The 11,141-nt window shown below is 35.3% G+C and overlaps 2 protein-coding genes and 1 long non-coding RNA gene across 7 annotated transcripts; all 3 read left to right on the top strand.

The window, feature by feature from the left end:
* LOC110267537 lies at positions 608-1,844 on the top strand. Its single transcript, XR_002355270.1, has 3 exons — positions 608-737; positions 1,398-1,579; positions 1,681-1,844. It is a non-coding gene; the product is annotated as an uncharacterized LOC110267537 (long non-coding RNA).
* On the top strand, positions 2,935-3,642 carry LOC107626919 (pentatricopeptide repeat-containing protein At5g15340, mitochondrial-like). The gene has a single exon (XM_016329809.1). The coding sequence runs from the start codon at positions 2,935-2,937 to the stop codon at positions 3,640-3,642; it is 708 nt and encodes a 235-aa protein (XP_016185295.1).
* Positions 6,063-10,288, top strand: LOC107628207 (mitochondrial adenine nucleotide transporter ADNT1-like). 5 transcript variants are annotated; one of them, XM_021115639.1, is made up of 10 exons: positions 6,063-6,397; positions 6,859-6,963; positions 7,589-7,743; positions 7,849-7,900; positions 8,346-8,456; positions 8,600-8,687; positions 8,927-9,111; positions 9,544-9,647; positions 9,764-9,850; positions 9,997-10,288. In XM_021115639.1, the coding sequence occupies exons 3-7, from the start codon at positions 7,634-7,636 to the stop codon at positions 9,091-9,093; spliced, it is 528 nt and encodes a 175-aa protein (XP_020971298.1). In that variant the 5' UTR covers positions 6,063-6,397; positions 6,859-6,963; positions 7,589-7,633; the 3' UTR covers positions 9,094-9,111; positions 9,544-9,647; positions 9,764-9,850; positions 9,997-10,288. The 5 variants fall into 5 exon arrangements, with proteins under 5 accessions (XP_020971298.1, XP_020971295.1, XP_020971296.1 ...); XM_021115636.1 differs by having other exon boundaries at positions 8,927-9,113; positions 9,476-9,647; XM_021115637.1 differs by having other exon boundaries at positions 6,064-6,397; positions 7,592-7,743; positions 9,476-9,647.

The following is an 11,141-nucleotide window of genomic DNA, read 5'->3' as shown; positions in this document are numbered from 1 at the left end:
GCCACCTAATTTAATATAAATAAAAATAAAAATGGTTTAAAACATTTTCAACTTATAGTCATTCTGATATATGATTGTTATGTATAAAATATGTAAATTTTACAAATATAATGGTAGTTAAAACTAGATAATTTTTTTATATAATTTACTAAAACCTAACTATATTTTGAAATATTTGTTAATTTGTACTAGATGTTATTATATTTGTGTATTAGGTTATTATTCAAATATTTTTTTATTTTTTTATTTTAATTCTTAAATTAAAATTAATAATATAAATAAGTTTTATACATACATCTAATTATACATTATTAATTATCTCCTAAAAAAAACAGAATGTGATTAGATAATAATTTTATACATTACATTCAAATTAAACTCTTCTGTAAATATATAACATTCAAATTTGAGTTATTTTAATCTGACTCACCAATGGATGGACTACATCTTAGACTGAAATTAAACCACACCATGACTTCTCAACCCACTGTTTGATACAAACTCTTCTCCTAATTCAAACAATTATTGTTGATATCTTACTTTCAATTCACCAACCAAACTACTTTCTATGCATATATAAATACTCTCTTACCTTGCTCAATCTTCCACATTATTATCACATTATTATTAGGACTTCAGTTTTCTTGATATGTATGCATAACATGGCTGGTGGCCTAATGACTGGATCTCACTCTTGAAATGCATTTCATTTATCTGTCGGAAGTATTCTGAGACAGGTATGAGGAATTGCGAATCTATTATCTTCTTAGTTCCATTTATTAGTCAATTAATTTTTTGTGTTACTTTATATATTATTATTTTTCACTTTGTGACATAAATAATAATGTTTGTTTGGTGATAGTGTTTCTTTAACTCTACAGTTCCGTTGATCAATAATGAGCATTGTTTCATATACATTTCTTTCTGTATATACCTTTAAAACTATTTCATTACTAAAAATGTTTGAAAAAATATTTTATAAACACAAAAAATAGTCTCCCAATATTTATTCGTCAAATAATCAAACATTTTACGACAGAATTATCAAACGTAGCAAAATAATCAAACTTTTTTGTAAACGCCAAATATACATTGTTATACAGTAATTGATTGGTGATATATTGTGTCTATGTAACACGATTGAGATATATATTAAAAGAGAAATAAATATGTATGTAGGATTTATATATAAAAATATTAATTTCTTTGGATAGTGAATGTATGTCTATTTTATATTTTTTAATTAAACTTAAAAGGTTTTTTCTAACTCATACATATTAAAGAAAATGCTAGAAAACTAATACGTGTTGATTAATGTTTGTTCAAATACTGAAATTCAACAAAAAATATTGATTATTCTAGACTCATTTATGTATAAAATATACACAAAAACTCAGAAAGAGATGTACCCCCAAAATTTCTCTTGATCAATGAGCGCATCAACTTTGTGGTGACAATAATGAGATAATATTGGATTACGTTTCGGGAGTGAGAACCAGTGATTAGGCCAGTGCTGCCTTCAATGAAGAAATAATCCAAGACTATCAAGGTTAATTAGCTTACCTCTAGTGGCATTAAGGTGAATAACTTATAAGTTAATTCTATAATTCAAAGTTGTTGGTCAACTGAGTTATATAGACTAATAAAAATGTTCTCTTGTCCATCGCTCTTTGAATGTAGGTATTCAATAGCTAATAAGGTGGCCATGCAGGTTGAAATGTCACATGCTCATTGGCTGGAGCTAGGAGACCTCCATGCTACACTACTATGAGATATAGCCTCTTTCTTTGTTTTCTTTCAATGCAATCTGCCAAAAATATATTAAAAAAAAAAAAAAGAATAAGAAAAAAGTTGCGGTTTCAACCAAAAATTAGCTAAATATCTCTGGGTGAATCTAAAACTTTTACGTGGATGGTGCTTATGCTAGGCATTAGGATGTTTCTTTTCTTTATAAATTGGATAGTTCTGAATCTGTTTTCTGATTTATCATGTTTTAGGCATTTGGAGAGAAAATGAGGGTGAAGAGACGGAAGCTAATTGAATCAGTTTCCGTGATTCACGTTGCAATGATACTGAACGTATCTTCTCCTAATTTGAATATGGTGAAATATTTAATAACCAATATTTTAAATCATAAATAAATAAAACTAATTACTATATTTATAATTAATTAAGTTGTTTTATTTTTGGCTAATTTGAAGTTGGTTCATATACTTTTCCTTATGAGTTATTGTCTTTCTAACGTTAGCTTTTTTTCTATTAAAGATTTTCGAATTAGTCTAAGGATGAATCAAAATGATACAGACATATGGTATTTGATTAGAAAAATTTTTGGGAGTTAACATTAGTTTAGCTAATTAATCTGAAAATTAGATAATAATTAAAAATAAATGAACATAAAAAGCTCCAAAATTAAAAATAATAAAAATATTTGAAATTCAAGTAATAAGAACATTTGAAAGTAAAACCAATTTACGACATAAAATTTAAAATTTAGGGTAAATACCCTTTCCGGCCCCTGAGCATTTTAAATTGGGACATGTCGCACCTTTATCATCCAGAAACCTCAACCAGGTCCTCAACCATCAACATTAGTGGACATATCGACCCCTGTAACCAGTTGCCAACAGGTTGCCTGGATGACATGTCAGGTGGAGGCTGAGTTATCCAAATGCAGGTGCCACGTGTCATTAGAAGTTGTTGCACGGACTAAAAACCCCCTCCCTGCCCAAACTGTTCTCAGCCCCACCGGCAACACCCTCCACTCACCACCCCTCCCCAACACTCCTCCACAATTACACTGCCCTCATCTCTGCCACTAACCCCAACCATGCCCTTCGCCTTTTCTCCGAAATGCGCTCCCTCCCCCTCCCCCTTGACCCCGTCTCCGTACTCTGCGTCCTCACTAAGTGCTCCCATCTCGGCTGTGTCAAAATGGGCTCGCAGCTTCATGCACTTGTGGTGAAGCTTGGGGTTTCTGGGTGTGTTAGAGTCTGCAATGCTTTGATGGATGTTTATGTGAAGTGTGAGCTTGTGGGTGGGGTTAGAAGAGTTTTTGAGGATATGGGGTTGAAGACTGTGGTGTCTTGGACTGTGGTCTTGGAAGGTGTGGTGAAAGGGGAGGGTTTGGAGAATGGGCGGAAGGTGTTCGATGAAATGCCAGAGAGGAATGAGGTTGCTTGGACTATGATGATTGTGGGGTATGTTGAGAATGGGATGACTAGGGAGGCTTTTGAGCTTTTGAGGGAAATGATTTTTGAGTGTGGGTTTGTGTTGAATGATGTGAGCCTTTGTTCGATTCTTTCGGCTTGTTCGCAGTCTGGGGATGTGAGCTTGGGGAGGTGGGTTCATGGGTATGCTGTGAAGGAAATTGGGTGGGATGTGGGTGTCATGGTGGGGACTGGGTTGGTTGACATGTATGCAAAGTGTGGGAGGATTGGCGCTGCCTTGGTTGTGTTCAGGAACATGCCAAGGAGAAATGTAGTGGCGTGGAATGCCATGATTGGTGGGTTGGCCATGCATGGGAAGGGAAAGGATGTGGTGGATATGTTTGATTCCATGATCGGAGAAGGAGTGAGCCCTGATGCAAATAGTTTGGGAAGGGAAAGGATGTGGTGGAGGAGTGCTGGGGAGGGGTGGTGAGTAGAGGGTGTTGCTGGTGGGGCTGAGAATAGTTTGGGCAGGGAAGGAGTTTTTAGTCCATGCAACAACTTCTAGTGACACGTGGCACTTGCATTTGGACAACTCAGCCTCCACCTGACACGTCATCCAGGCAACCTGTTGGCAACCGGTCACAGGGGTCGATATGTCCACTAATGTTGATGGTTGAGGACCTTGTTGAGGTTTCTGGATGATAAAGGTGCGACATGTCCCAATTTAAAATGCTCAGGGGTCGGAAAGGGTATTTACCTAAAATTTATAATTGATGACATATAAATAAAAATATAAGGTAGTTCCAAAGCAACTTTGTCAAATTGAGTAAGAAAATTTTGTAACGTCTTGTATGGACCTTGCTTAACATTCAGATAATTAGAGGACCTTGCTTGACATTCTGATAATTAGAGCTATGAACTAAGATGCACAAGGATGAAAAAGTTATTGATAAAAAATTGGCCAATTCGTAAAAACTATTGATGAAACCTGTAGGTAAAAAAAAAAAACAGAGTAAAGCAACACCTTCTAAAATAATGTCGTAGGAAAATTTTGGCAAAAATTGAACCGGAGGCACCATTAAGAACCATCTATCATATAATAAAATTTGGTGATATGTGCCGTTGGATCTCCAAAACCATCATAGGGTTTTAAAGTCGTGGGCAAACTAAAATTTGATGAATTTAGTTAAGAAGCCAATAAGAAATTTTGACAATGTGTACAATATGTTGGTTATTTAGTTTAATAAAAATAAATCAAATTTTAAATTTTAAATTTTTAAAAAATTTATTTTAAAAAAATAACCATCTGAAATCCTAATTTATTAAAGCATTTCATTTAAATACTCTCTTCTTTTTCAACCGACGGCCACTCCACCTTCATCAATAATCATCTCATTTCACCGTCGTTACTTGGCTTGCCACACGCCACTCACCCTTAGTAAAAATAACCATCCACTTATAAAAATAATCATTCGCATATCTAATGAATTGAACATCTAACATATTTTAATTATATATAACTAAATTTAATCCAATCAAAATAATTATCTATATAAAAATTAAAATAACCATCCGCATACCTACTAAAATGACCATCCTAAATTGACCATTAAAATAGAAGAAGAAGATGATGAATAAACAGAAGAAACAACTATTGGGGTGAAACATAGTTTTGAAGGACTAGGCATGACAAAAGCGGCACTGTTGTGAAGCATAGGGCTCAAATCTAAAAGAAGCTAACCATGCGATCCGAAGAAGAACAAAAGCATGGTGGAATCATCGATGAGAAGAAGCTTGAAGAAATAGGAAAAAGCGAAGCCAGTTCGGAAGAAAGGCGCGCAAAAAAGCGACAGCAATGTTAGGCTGAGCGCCGGAGAGCGAGGCGCGTCGGGCTGACCGGCGAAGGTGAGGACGGTGTCGGTGGGAAGATGCGGCGACATCGGTATGGCTGGCGAGAAATTCAGTGACGCGAGGTGAGGACCGGAGAAGATAATGGTAAATTTTGAACGTGTATTAAAAGTTACGGTAAAATTAGAAATAACCGTACGTGATGTGAATGAGTTTAAATACTAATCCTAATTTTTCAAATTTTAAAATTTGAAATTAAATAATTAATTAATGATCTAATTTTTAATTATAATTTTATCTTTTCTTTTTTTAATCTATTGTACATATTGTACCATTAGTATTAGTTCCAGTACTTTCTCAAATTTAATGGAAGAGGAATAGCCATGATATCCACTAAATGTATGGACCGATACCAACCGTAAGGGGGTCATGTGGTGGATGCAGAAAGATTTGTTTTTCTTTAGGTGTAGTTGAGATACGTGTCATGTTCATTATGAACATCTTCTTTGTTACAATGTCCTTCACATTCTTGCCTTAGGTCGACAAATTAAGCTGACACTACAAGAAAAATGGCCTATGGCTACGCTTTTTTTTTTTGCTACGCTTTAAAAGCATGACCAGAAGTGGTCAATGGCCATACTTTTGTGAGGGTAGCAATTGAATAGAGATTTGGCCACGTTTTTTCTTGCTACGCTTCAAAAACGTGGCAAAAAGGGTCAACGGCCACGCTTTTGAAAGGGTGGCCATTTATTAGAGAAACGGCCACGTTTTTTTTCTGCCACGCTTCAAAAGCGTGGCCATAGAGAGAAAGCAGGACGTTTTAAAAGCGTGCCGACAGGGTTTCATTATGGCCACGCTTTTAAAACGTGGCCATATCCTGATACTATTATGGCACGCTTTAAAAGCGTGGCCAAAAGGTTTTTTCTGCCACGCTTCAAAAGCGTGGCTATAGAGAGAGACAGGGACGTTTTAAAAGCGTGGTGAGAGGTTTTCATTACAGCCACGCTTACAAAACGTGGCCAAAAGGTTTTTTAAAAAAACCCTAATGACTCGGCCCATGACCCGGTCCCCAACCCATTGACGATGCTCTTTCACCCTAGCTAGCTACCCTCCTCATCGCGCTCTTTCACCCTGGCTACCCCTGGAAGAGCTCTTCCCATTCCCTTCGCCTTCGAAACCACTTCCATACCCTAATCGTGTCACAATCTTCTTCATCTTCTTAATCTTCACTTCATACTCTTCTTCTCTTTCTCGTTCTTCTTCCGTTCTTTCTTCTGGATCTCTTTGTGCATACGTTCGAAGTCCACAAATTAAATTTCAAGCTACACCAAACATGGGCGACGGCAAGGTGAATCTCCCCGACGATCTCTTCTCCTCCAAGTCCTCCGATTCCAAAGGTATGATCGATTTTCCGCCTCCAACGCTTCTATTTTTTTTTTATTTTCTCGATTTTTTTTATTTTAGGGCTTTCCCTTTCCATTTTCATTTTCCTCTAAATCGCTTTCAAATGCTCGCTTCTCATTTCATTTTTGCAATAATTGTTCGCTTTCTCTCTGTCTTGATCCATTGAATCTCAATCCCTGATTCGTTCTCTCTGTCAATCGCATGCTCAACACGCATGTTCCTTCCTGGTTAATTGAAAATGGATACCTAATTTTGAATGTTGTTTTGTGTGATCTTAGCTTTTGAATTTTGATATTTTAGCTGTTATATTTTTACAATTCCTAAACTGTAGCCTACTTTTTTTTTCTTGCCCTAAGAAAATTTTTTGTATATATGAATTCGGTAGCTTCATTAGCTAATTTTTACAATCCCTGTTTTACTGTGCACCCACCCTCCGCCACTGCCGCTACCCCAGCATCCACCCTGTTTTACTGCTGCTGTTTAGAATGAATTTGTCTTTCCTCTGAATGTTGCTGCTAGTATGCAAGGAGCTAGTAAGGCAATGGCAGCCATGAATAAGGTAGCACCTTCAATTTTATATTTTTAAGTGTTTCTTATCCTTACATAACATATATTTGTTCCTTTTTCTTTTTCTTTTTTGGATTGGACCATGATATTGATATCAGCATTCTGTTTGGTTTTACTCAGTGTAAAGGATGGTAAGGTTAAATTAAATATTTGTTAGTTTATAAAGAACAAGCATTCAGAATAGGGGACCTGCTACCTATATGGATTATTTTCATTTGTATGTGTACAATTTTATAGTAGTAACATGGCAATTAAATAAGGAAATATAGATTGGAGGGAACCCTATAGTCTATAGGCAACTCTTACCACTACTACTATATGTATTATGTTTTCTCATTTGATTTCAACTTCTCTTTTTGTATTTAGCACTTATTGCTATGAAGAGACATAGTAGATCCAGAAATTGTGCTATGTTTAACTGTAATACTGCACTCTATTATTTCCATGCTCCCACCAATAATTGATTGATCATGCTCTCACCAATATTTTTGTTTGATTAATCTGGTTTAGCTCATTCTGTTTAGCTTGTTTAGTTCAACTAATTTAGTTTAGTTGAATTAGGTGGTTAATTAGAGAATATGGACTGTTATATGAACTGTAATTATTTTAATTTGTAGAAGTCTATGTAGTTCTTCAAGAGTGTCTTGAAATGAGAAAAAGATATGTTTTTAAAGAAGCGGTTGCTCCATGGGACAAAGAAGTTATATCTGACCCCAGTACTCCAAAGCCTAACCCACAACCATTCTTTTATGCACCTGAAGGAAAGTCTGATGTGAGTTTTTATGAATTTATTTTATACTTTTCCATCATCGAAGAGGTAGATATCCCAATTTTATCTTCTGTGATTAAATGAATGTTAATTTGTTTTGTAATGCAGCACTACTTTGAAATACAAGATGGGGTTATTCACGTATATCCAAATAAAGACTGTAAGTAATTAGTAATACACCAAGTTTCTTGTAGTGTCTGATTTGAACTGCAGAATATAGGGAGCAGTTTCATTTAACAAGTTTCAGTTTTTTGTTCATTGCATCTGACATATTTTTAAGTGTCCCTGTCCTGTTTCATTGACTATTGTTTTCTCTCAGATCTATACTGCAGCTGTATCAGCAAAAAACTGGAAATGATATGACCGTATTTATTGTTTTCTTTCCCCATCTAGTTTTTTGGTGTTGGGCAAGAGGGATTGCAGGTTTTGGTCTCCAGTTACTGCTTTCTCATTAACTGATATTTTCACAGATGTACCTATAAAAACTTAACGATGAAAATTAATAAGAAGTAGCACTTTTCTCAATCAAAGAAAGGAAAGGGGCTGGGAGTGGGTTCAGTTATAAAACCCTGTTTGTCTAACTGTTTTTCTTATGATTTTGGTAGAGGATCTCAGCTGACTCCTGTTTACATCTTGGAGCTGGAGCACGTGCTGGAATAATTGCCATGTCCGCAACTTATCCAATGGATATGGTTCGAGGCAGGATAACTGTACAGGTACATCTTTACCTTCATTTTTCTGTTTACCAATTGCTTGGTTTGCAAATCACATAGAGAGAAGATATAACATTGGTTTTCTTCGTGTTCTTTGTGCTCTACTGCTCTTAATATTTATAGTATGCTTTTTGTTGTATTTGCAGACAGAGAAGTTTCCTTACCAGTACAGAGGGATGTTCCATGCTTTGACAACTGTGCTTAGAGAAGAAGGCCCACGTGCTTTATATAAGGGTTGGCTTCCTTCAGTCATTAGAGTTGTGAATAATCTTTTCATTTTTAATTCTTTATAAAGTTGATGATTACAGTCATGATCATAATGGCAAATATGACAAATTATAATATTGTGCTTAGGCAATTCATGCAACTGATATAATTAACTCCCTACAGTTCTCCACCCCCACCTCTCCTGCTGTAGTGCTGTTATTAGAATTAATGCTTTCTTATTTTTAATTGTTTTTCTTGTTTCCCAGGTTCCATTGTAGATCTAAACTTTGCTGTTTATGAGTCTTTGAAAGATTGGTTAGTTAAATCCAATCCATTTGGTCTAGTGCAAGATTCTGAGTTGAGTGTGACAACTCGCCTGGCATGTGGTGTTGCACCTGGAACTATTGGGGAAACTGTTGCTTATTCCCTTTGAAGCACCTTTAGATTGAAGGTGTGAGTATCATTTTAGAGAAGCCAATCCATGCATGTTGTTAGAATTTTATTTATTATTTTTTTAGGTGTTACATATCATAGCCCATATTGTTAACGTGGTTTCTCAGCCTGGGAAATCGTGGAATAATTATTGATTACTAGACCATATAATATTACTCTACTTAACAACATTATCTCTTTTAATGTGATCATAAATGTTCCAAGGAAATAGAGTGTTCATGCAGATGTCTTGATTAATTTCCAACACCTAGACTACATGTGTCAGCTTTCTGTTTCACTTGGGTTTTAGGTTTTTTCAGCACTTAGATTTGTTTTACAAACCAACTGCTGCTTTCATCTACAATATCAAATTCTCTCTTCAGGTGGCTAGCTTTCCATTTGATGATCATAATTGCCCACCACTTCAACTAGTTATCTCTTTCTGTCATAGTGCATACTCGTGGTTGAAGTTAGATATTGAGAATGTTGTGGTTGTCCACTGTAAGGCTGGAATGAACAAGGTTGATGATTTCTAGTCTTCTATTATTCTTGAAGGTGAGTAGTATCTAAATATTTTCTTCTAAATTTAATGAACCTGCTTTGCATTTACTCCATCTTTCTTTTTATGCTGCTCAGTTTTATTTATATTTGGTAAGTTAAATGTGCTGCAGTTCTTTCCAATTGCTGAGGAGTCAATGGATTACTATAATCAGAAATGATGTGTTGATGGAAAAGGACTTGTTCTGCTCAGTCAGATTGTAAGTTTGGCTTTGCTATGTCCTAATTCAGCCAAAAATTGGGGATTCTGGAGTATTACACTCTTGCTTCTTCTTGTGTTATGTCTTACTTTATCTTTTGTAACTTAAACATGTTTTTTGTTCCCTTGTTGATTTTGCTATTTCAGGGAAGCTGTGAAACATTTTGGTCCTGGTCCTGGTGTTCCTCATAGCCATACCAAGCCTTATGTACGATCTAAGGGAAGGAAGTTTGAGAGGGCTAGAGGAAGAAAGAACAACAAAGGACTTAGTGTTTAAGTTGTATTGTTTCTGTATTTTTCTACCATTTTTAGTTTTGGAATTTAAACTCGAGATTTATTTTGTATTTGAATATTAGTTTATTAATGTATAAAATAATTATAGCAAAATTATGTCACTAATTACTGTTTGATTTGTCTTGCAATAAAAATTGCATACTATATTTATAGGTTTGGTAATAAAAAAGGATTGAAAATTTATATTGTGTAGTAATTAAGTTCAAATAAGGAAAAGAATTTTTTTTTAATTTAACAAGGCTTTCGCCACGCTTTTAAAGCGTGGCCGTATATCTCCCTATCGCCACGCTTTAAAAGCGTGGCCGTATCTCTACCTATCGCCACGCTTTAACAGGTGGCCAGTTGTAAAAAGCGTGGCAATAGGTCACCAAAAGTGTGGCGATAGAGCAACCGCCACGCTTTTTTTAGCTTTTCGCCACGCTTTCAATAGACGTGTTTTCTTGTAGTGTGAGTTTTCATTTGCTTGTTATTAGTTTGCAATTCTGTTATTACTGCTAATAAGTCGACTTAGGTTAAGGTAGAGGATCTTCAGACAAAACGAATGTAGTATCCTCCTTTTATTATTTTTGTGGGTAACCAGAATGTTCTTTCTCTTGCTCTACAATGGGCGCCAAAATTATTTTAGTATTCTGAGGATATGCTGAAATAGTATGATTTCAACCTCCTTTCTCTGAGCAACTAATTCCCATGCTTGACTTCTCTTACAAAGTGATGTGGACATCTGCAAAAAGCATTTTGACGCCTAAATCCATATGTATTTAGAACATTATTTACAATATTAGAAAGGGACTCAAAAAACATACATTGTGTCCCTATTTTTTTTCCTTGTCTCATAGTTGTGTTGCTTTATCATGTGTTCACCCGTTTTATTTTTTTCTGTAACCAATTTATAATAGTGGAAATAAGTATTGTTGTCAGTTTATTCCTTTAGGGGTTAGTCCAAGTTTTACGAACGGATAACCTCTGATTATAAAAAGGTTTCTAACACAGTTATGAAA

Source organism: Arachis ipaensis, chromosome B02 (assembly GCF_000816755.2).
Source record: "Arachis ipaensis cultivar K30076 chromosome B02, Araip1.1, whole genome shotgun sequence".
NCBI lineage: Eukaryota > Viridiplantae > Streptophyta > Magnoliopsida > Fabales > Fabaceae > Arachis > Arachis ipaensis.
The sequence above is the reverse complement of the archived record's forward strand: the minus strand, read 5'-3'. Positions and strand labels throughout refer to the sequence as shown.